At 34.7% G+C, this 8701-nt stretch overlaps 1 protein-coding gene across 1 annotated transcript; it reads right to left on the bottom strand.

Annotated features, from left to right (window-relative positions):
* Window positions 1-979: 979 nt before the first annotated feature.
* On the bottom strand, window positions 980-7372 carry LOC147402093 (mitochondrial ATP-independent inner membrane protease subunit 2-like). Its single transcript, XM_086443606.1, has 5 exons — window positions 7203-7372; window positions 4437-4606; window positions 2645-2828; window positions 1450-1556; window positions 980-1322 (listed from the first exon to the last, which is right to left on the bottom strand). The coding sequence occupies exons 1-5, from the start codon at window positions 7272-7274 to the stop codon at window positions 1241-1243; spliced, it is 615 nt and encodes a 204-aa protein (XP_086299732.1). The 5' UTR covers window positions 7275-7372; the 3' UTR covers window positions 980-1240.
* Window positions 7373-8701: the final 1329 nt, after the last annotated feature.

The raw sequence follows: 8701 nt of genomic DNA, 5'->3' as shown, positions 1-8701 counted from the left end.
TCTTCTTTTTTCTATAAATTACAATTTGATTAATAGTTTGTATAGCCGGTCCATCGATAGCAAATAATGTTTTTGTTTTGTTGATTTGAAGGTTTTGGTGTATTATCAAATATATGAATAATGGATGGAATCCATTCAAGATTGATAGCTACATAAACATCATGCAAATGCGTCCGATTCCCATCTTCAAAACTTGAGAAAATCCTAGACCCTCACTCACTAAGAACAGTTCTAATTGTTAAATGTAAGGGTCGTGATGCAACATGAGTTGATGGAACAAAATGAAATTAGAAAAGTAGGCTAGAAAGCTATTGATACTTCTGTCATTGCTGAATAGAAAATGTAGTGTAGTCTGTTAAGCGTAAGTTTGACTACAACCCAACGTAGGCTTAGTTCAGTGGTGCCCGATCGTCCTGTTCATTGCAAATTGTTTCATGCGAATTCTTGTACTATGAGGATTACCGATCAAATAAATTGGGCAGAAAAATCGAAACAATCTTGATTAAAACATATTAAATCATTTGATGTTATGGGATCAGTATTTCATTCCAATTTCCATTAAAACAAAAATCCGATTTGACCAAATATTATGAAATGGCACAAAATTTTGAATCATGGTTTTAAGAACAAAATTGGGATTAGCTCTGCATTCACAACCTCTTTTTTTTTCGATAGGTAAAAAACTTTATTAATGGGAGGAGGAAAATGCATTTAACACTAAAACAGGGCAGATTAGCCATTTCAAATAAGATCCCATCTAAAGAGAATATCCTCAAAATTCTCTAAACAATTTATACTAAAAGAAAACAAATCCCAAAACAATCCAGCAAATAAAAGAAGAAAAAGAGAAACAGCATGATATTGTCTACAGTGTCGGTATAAACAAAGGTTGCAGTTGTGAGATGAAAGTTTTCTTCTTATTCATCCTAAGAATTGTTCTCTAATTAAATAAGTCAGAAATTCGAAATCCACATCAAAGGGTACCAAGAATTCTTCGGTTTCATAAACAAAAAAAAAAAAAGGGATAACAAGTGAGATTAATTCCCCAATACTCCTACCTGGTTAATGGTAATTCCAAATACAAGATCCTCCCACACTCACCAAGGACAAATTTCCATCTGTGAACTTTTATTTTTCGCAAAAATACAAGCATATAAAACAGGTCTTTGACAAACAAATAAAGACCAAGTAAGACAGCACTAAGTATTACTGTTTTTTTTTTAATCTGTGTGGATCGATCCTATGCTTTGTGATTCTTTGCCATCTCGTCAACATCCAATTCAACTGCAATTACTGGAGAATCCCTTTCCATACTGAATTGACTGGAAGAGGCCAACAAAAGGTAACAAACATGTAAATTTATCATTATCAAGAGATCTCTTTTTTTTTTCTCCAAAAAATATATAAAATGGAGATTTGGGTTGAGTGTTATTTATTTGAGTTGCTCACCTGTTCTGCACAGGGCCATGGTCCACGGCTGTTCGTAAGCAATATATGACTCTGCCAACAATGTCTGTTGTGGGAACGGGGCCAAATGTCCGACTGTCTTTAGCTTCCTGTTTACAAAGAAAGTTCAACCAATTGGATTGGATCTTCAAGCCCAAATATATATATATATATATTGTTTGATAACTGAAATTTTATTAATAAGAGATTAAGAGGACAAGATGTCCTCAAAGCAAAGAAACAAGACTACCATATCCCGCTACAAACATTATCCCACCTAAAAAAGAAAATCTTCAAAAAATCACCCTCTAAAATCCTTAAACCTTTTACACCAAACAACCAACAAACCAAAAATATTAAAAATTAGATTCGGCAGAGAGCTTTCCTTCCCATCAAACGTGCACCTTTCTTTCCACAAGCCCCAACAAATTGCAAAGGGCAAGAAATTCCACAAAATCTTCGACCTGCTAGAAAAGAGGTTGGACTTCCAACTAAACAAAAGGGATAGAACTGCGTGGGGGTGACACCAAGAAACCTTGAAGAGATCAAGAAAGTAAGACCACACACCATGAGCCACCACACAATGCATAAGGATCTGATCCACAGACTCCCCACACGCGAAATACATAAACAACAAAACTCCATCAAGACAAGACCCTTACATCTAAAGAGATCAATTGTAGGAAGTTTGTTCAAAGCCATCAACCAAATAAAGAAAGAGATTTTGGTAGGCACATTAGAGGACCAAACAAAGGATTCTGGAAAACAAGAATCTTGAACTCCTACTAACAATGAATAGAAGGATTCAACCGAGAAACTCCCATCACTACTACCATTCCAAATCCGGCAATCCACCCTATCAAGGGAAGGACATGTGGAGGCAAGCAAAGGTTGTTCCCAATGTCTTAGGTTCAAACCCCTTGAACCCCTTCTAATGCTAACCACTAACCCCGCCTAGCAAAAAAAAAATGAGAGTGGCTACATCTAGTACAACCCAGGGAACAAACTTTGCAGGGGGTTTTCACTGCACCAGCAGTCCTCCCAAAAGCGAATATGATGCCCTCTCCCCACCTCAAAGCTAGTCTGTCCCCCCTTTGGTAGAAAATAGAGCATATATAAAATAAAAAGATTTTTAAGGTGTAACTGAAATACTCAGCCACCCCTGAAATGGATCTAAGAAATACTTGGATTAGTATACCTTTGGCTTCAAAGATTCATTGTCAGACAAAACCCAACACTGATCCTTCTCAAGAACGAAAGGCTCATCTTTCTCATCTGTAGACACCATTTCATACCCTTCGGTGGCAGCTAATCTTCTAACCAGATACTTATCCGGGTTCTCTGGGTCCTTCACCACAATCACGTCTCCAATAAAAACACGTCTGTAATAGAAATGCATGTGCAGTAAAAAAAACTATCGTTACTACAATAATCACAAAATGAAAATACAGAAGAACATTGAAGAGTTTTTGAATGAGAAATTCTAAATTTCGCATTAAAGTCATACATTGTTTGTACAATGCAAACATGCTAGAGACATCTACCACAAGAGATCAATAATTTAGTAAAGATGCAAAGATTTACCAACCAATAAGTATTAAAGAACACATTTTTTATTTTTTATGACGAGGGGTTCTGGACCAGTAGGGCCAACTAGCAGGACGAGGCAACTGGCCTCTTAGAGCACCATATACCCCAGATACATGCAATACCCCACCCCAAACACACATACCAGGCAAGATGGAAAAATTCCCTCAAGACCTTTCCATTTTTTGGAGGGATGCCTTGGCCAATACGCCCAACGCTGTTGGTTTAGTAAAGAACACCTTATTCCATAATTGAAAGCTCAATTCTGAGGTTGTTTATAAGATTAACTGAGGAGTTTGCTACCTTAAGGTGTGTCTGAATTGATTCTACTCCAAAGCCTTCATTATTGAGATATTTCACACTTAAAAAAGCAACAAAACCAGAGAAATTCTAATAAAAACAAAGTGTGGGCTAAAATGTAAGATAAAAAGCAAGAATTTTTCACTTTTCATTTTTTTTATCAGTTAGGCTGCTTAGACCAAGAACTTGGAGCTAAAAACCAAAAAATAAAATGGAAAAGAAAAGTCAATGGCATCTTTAAGTCAAGTCTTCATTTAAAGAAAAAAAAAAGGCATTTACCTATTAGATTAAATACATACAAAAAAAAAAAAAAAAAAACGGACAAATCAGTTTGCATTGACATCAACCATCATCAACAATTTATCTAGAATTTCAAATATTGAGGCCCACAATTTTCAGTTAATTAAAAGGAAAAAAGTATCATAGATGACATGCATATACAGATTCACACGAACATACACAGTAACGCATATAGATAAACACTCTTTTATTGCCACCAGCATATGTACCAAACTACACCTAATATCAATTTATGTTATGAAACACTTTCCAGCAGTGAAAGGTTTAGGCCACAAATTTATGATGGAAATTGTAAGAAAAGCATCCCGAAAGCAAGATACCTAGCTTGAAGACAATTTATCAGACAACTGAACTTGGGTTTTGATGTAATGTACAGGTACAAGGGAACTTAACAAGTTAGGGATCCAAACATTGGATGTTACAATAACTAGTGTTTTTAATGGTTCATGCAGTAACCACCTCAAAAGTCAAAACCAAAATTATTGCATATTTCATGGGTAGGATGACAAAATAAATATATCCAACCCGGTGAACCACCTTAGAAGTCAAAACCCAGAACTACATGTAATTCATAAATGCATAACTTGAGAAAATAGAATATATTCAGCAGGAAGGGCATGAACCAAACAAGTATAAATTGGAAAAATAAAAAACTTCCTCAAAATTCATGTTTGAAATAATTGGCCAATTGAGGAACACATTATCTTTTATATAATCTCACCACCATTTAATTGGGAATGCTTTGAAACAACTGTTTAGGATGATTTAACCAAAACCATAAAGTGGGCAAGTGAAATTATGACCTATCCACAGATGGTAGTTTCCGAACAAGAAGAGTTCCCCCTTTCCCTGCTATTGTAGGTGCCATCTCTTCTCCTTTATTCCAATGCAAGTATGTTAACTTTCCCTGAAATACATTTTTCCAAACAGTGTCACCTACTTCTCTGTCAGAGATTTGACCTATTTTATAGCTCTGCATCACAACAAAGACTTGGTTAGGACACTCCCTTGATGGAATAATTATATGCCATTCACTTTTAATTATAATAAAGAAGAAGTAAAAAAAAACACACACATTCTTTGCAAATAGCATTATAATTAACATGATGTAAAAAAGCAGATGGCATATGGGTAAATGAAGTAACAATGCGAATCATGTGCTGAGAGTGAAACATTCAGTTACTAGAATAAATTTGATCGAGAATTACTATTAAACATGGCAATTTAGAAATGTATTGGAATACACGCAAATATGCTTGCAAGTGAGATAATTGACTCTTCAACATTGATGCATCTCTTTCAGCATTCTCCCAATCATTTATTTAGTCCATTTTTTTTTTTTTTTGATAAATATAAATTATATAAATGGAAAGACGAACGGGAGGCTGAGGTAGCTTCCAAACAACAAAAAAGCAAAACAACAAGGAAAAAGAGAAAGAAAGCAAAAATACATGCCCTGCGTGGGGCTAAGAGTCACAAATGTTATCCCAATTAAACACAAAGTCTTGGAAACACACTCCCTCAAAGTTTATACTCAGTTTTGACCAAAGGAAGAGGAAGCCCAAAATCTCTAAGGTCACTGTGTGAGGCGAGCTCTCCTTGTTATGGAATACCCTGTTGTTGCGTTCTCTCCAAAGACCCCAAGCAATTGCGAACGGAAGGATAGCCCAGAGAAGCATCTTTCTAGATTCGAAGATATTTACATTCCAACCCTCTAGAAGCGCCAAAAAAGATAACAAAAGTACCAGATGCACCCGAAAACGAGACAAGAAAAACATCCAAATAACTCGAGAAAAAGGACAATGACTAAGTATGTGATTAATAGACTCCCCATCCCTAGAACAAAGAAAGCAAAAATTTGGGGTAACCCACCCTCGATAGATCAAATTATCCAAGGTGAGGATTCTACCTAAAGAGGCAAGCCAAAGAAAGAAAGACACCTTATTCTCAAAGGCGTAGGAGACGTTGAGGATGGGAGAGGTTTGCGTTGAGTCGTTAAGAAAAGGCACTTTTCCCTTAAAAGGCTTGTGCCTTACTCAAAGAGGCAAACTCTTAGAGGAGACATGCATCTTTTCGGTGCCTTTGCACTAAGGTATGTACAATACCGGGATTTGTTGTATTTCTTTTTTCTCAATGTTTTTGTAGTATCATTACATAAGAGTCCTTACCTCAAAAGTATGAAGTCGTTCCTTTTTCTTTTGGCCCTAATCTCTACAAGATCTGATCAATTTGCAAGTCCATGATCTCTAGACCTAGCTCTTCTTCTTCCACAATAGGACATCATCAATCATACAAAAAAATGAGAGAAGTCCCCATCAGCACATATGGGGTCGGCAACATAAATCTTGTTTTGCTATTCAACTCTATCTTGAGCCATATATTTAGCTAAGGAAAGTGTCTTTGTATCTTTTCATTTAGAGCTAAAAGTCCAACAGCATTTGTAGATAAATATAAATTTTATCTTTTTATATAAATATGAAAAAGGAGCAATGGATAATGTGCTTGGCAACTGCTTGAGGACCATTACCTATGAAGGACCTAAGTGTCACAGTCCTATAATATTCACAATGGAGGGATGGTTCTTAATTTTCTTTTATGAATAAAGGATTAAATAACTGAATTATTCTTCAAAAAAAAAAAAAAAACGGTAAGTTTAAAACAATTACATCTATCTTTTGCACTTCAGTAGCTCTAACAATAAATAAATCTATTAAGGTTTACTAAGAATTTTAAATTAAAATAAATATAATTTTTTTGGTTAGATGGAAATAGATAATAATGGATAAAATTGGAAAGATCTTGTGGAGTTTCTGAAAAATCTAGTTTAAACACCAACAGACTCATGGACTAGAAATTAAGAAATTTTAAAATATCTTAAAAGGAAAAAAAAAAAAAATTCAGTCTTTACAAGAAGAGGAAATATAGAAAGCACCACATGTTTTCTCTTATCATCTTCACTAATTTACCCTTTAAAGGTATTATGATGCACCTAACACTGCATATAATTATCAAACCAAAAAAAAAAAAAAAACCAATCTTTTATCCACCCAAATATTAACAGGAACAGAGAAATCCTCCAAGTAAATAGAAAGTCCAAACAACACTATCAAGCGATAAAATCAATGCAGATCCAACTTATAGCTTATCAATGGTGATAAGAACATAAGAAACCCATATCAAAGAAACTTCATTAAATCGACAAGAATCTCTAGAAATTGAAGAAACCCCATGTGAGAAAACAAGCAAAAAATCCAACCTTCCAACTTTCAACCATCCAACATCAACATGAAACAAAAAAGACAAAAATCCAAAACAAATCAGAACTAACCAAAAATGCACCCACCATCAAAATTAGGAAAAAGAGAGAGAAAGTAAATCCTTGGGATTAGGCTTTGATGATGAGACATGATTCAACAATACCCAGATGAAAAATCAACAAAAAAAAATTAACTTTTAAGCATAATCACCAATGCCCAGATAGTAAAATCAACTGTGGCTCATCAAAACATACAATAATCAATCAAAATCCCAATTGGGCAAAATCATTAAAGAAATGGGAAGAGAGGGACCTTCCAACCGAGAGAAACAGAGTACTCAAGCTTGTGTGCTATGTATCGAAACCACGTCGACAGAGAAACCATTGCAATCTCAAGCTCTTTAGCATCAAACCTCCGTTCAAATAATCATTAATTTCGGAATCGCTTTTGTATCCATAAACACCAGCACACAACATATGGATGGCAGCACTGTTACAACTTAGAACATGTAAGTCAAGTAAAATTACTTAATAGACCCTGCTGTAGAGACGTGTTTCTAAATGCACCCTCAGTTTTTGGGGCAGTATCTTAATTCTTAAATGCTTAGCCCAACCGGATACCCAAACGAGCCTGAATACACTTAGGGCTGGCAATGATCCAAAAAAAATATACCTGATGTCTGAATCGATTCGATCCAAAAATAATATAAATGAAATATCAGATTTTCTAATGTACCCCAATTTGATTAATAAAAAAAATAAAAAAAATCTCATCCAAACATATTTTTAATAATTTTTTTATTATTCTTAATTTTATATAAATACATTTATAGGTAAAATATTTTAATCTTTTTTATTTCTCTATATTTGTAGTTGGAAGGTAAATTTTTTAAAATTTTACATAATTTTTAATTTTAATTTTTTGAACATTGATAATTTGAATATAAGGCATGTGTTTGGATTTGATTGATTTCAGATCGAGGATGAAATGAAACGAGTCAGATTCGATTCACATATTCATTAATTTGATTGGATTAGATACATGTTTCAAAAATTTCAGTATTAGAGTAGTATTGATCCGGTATCGAATCGATCTATTGTCAATCCTAAGTACACTAAACAAATCGAATCCACGTGGGTTGGATCAAAGTTGGCCCATTGATAACTCTACTAGATAGGGCTATCAATGGATAAGGGTCCAGATTTGATTAGGTTGACTTGGTACTGATTTAATAGGGATCAAATCATATCCACGATTAATCTGATAAGTATCAGATCGGATTTTATTGAAACTCAATATTAGGATTCATATCCAATCCGTTAACAATTAGATTGGGCTAAACTCAGGCTAAATCTGATTTTAGATGCAAAATCTAAGGGTGCAACTTAATTCAGTTCAAACTGAGAATCGAACCAATCCGTGAATTTTGGATTGGGTTGGTTCGGTTTTAACTATGTACGGTTCGGTTTCGGGTTAAAGAAAATAAGAACCGATGGATTCGGTTCGGTTTAGAGTTTATAAATAATCGAACCGAACCAAAATTCTATTTAAAAATAAAATGTAAATTAAAAAAAATACAAAAACCTAACCCTCCTCTCTCGTCTCTACGATTGCCACTGTCCACCACCGACTCATTTATCTCTCTCTCTGCAACTAGACTTGATATGTACGGCTTATTGCTGCAACCTCCAATTGTGACCTCCGACTACGACTTGCTGTTGCCATTTATGACCTGTGGCTACACACTGTTTCATCTCCCTTTCTCTCTCTCTTCTCTCTTGCAAAACAAATAAAAGATGTAATCGAATCGA

Source organism: Akebia trifoliata, chromosome 5, assembly GCF_017979445.1.
Source record: "Akebia trifoliata isolate Shusen 1 chromosome 5, ASM1797944v1, whole genome shotgun sequence".
NCBI lineage: Eukaryota > Viridiplantae > Streptophyta > Magnoliopsida > Ranunculales > Lardizabalaceae > Akebia > Akebia trifoliata.
Note: the sequence above shows the minus strand (reverse complement) of the source record. Positions and strands in the feature narration are given on the sequence as shown.

Bases quoted from the DNA above. Each gene is read 5' to 3' on its own strand.
- LOC147402093 (XM_086443606.1), bottom strand. From the start codon at position 7,274: ATGGTTTCTCTGTCGACGTGGTTTCGATACATAGCACACAAGCTTGAG. The intron at 1,557-2,644 runs GTATACTAATCC...CTTTGTAAACAG, and splicing joins ATGAATCTTTGAAGCCAAAG to GAAGCTAAAGACAGTCGGAC. The intron at 1,323-1,449 runs GTGAGCAACTCA...GGCCTCTTCCAG, and splicing joins CATGGCCCTGTGCAGAACAG to TCAATTCAGTATGGAAAGGG.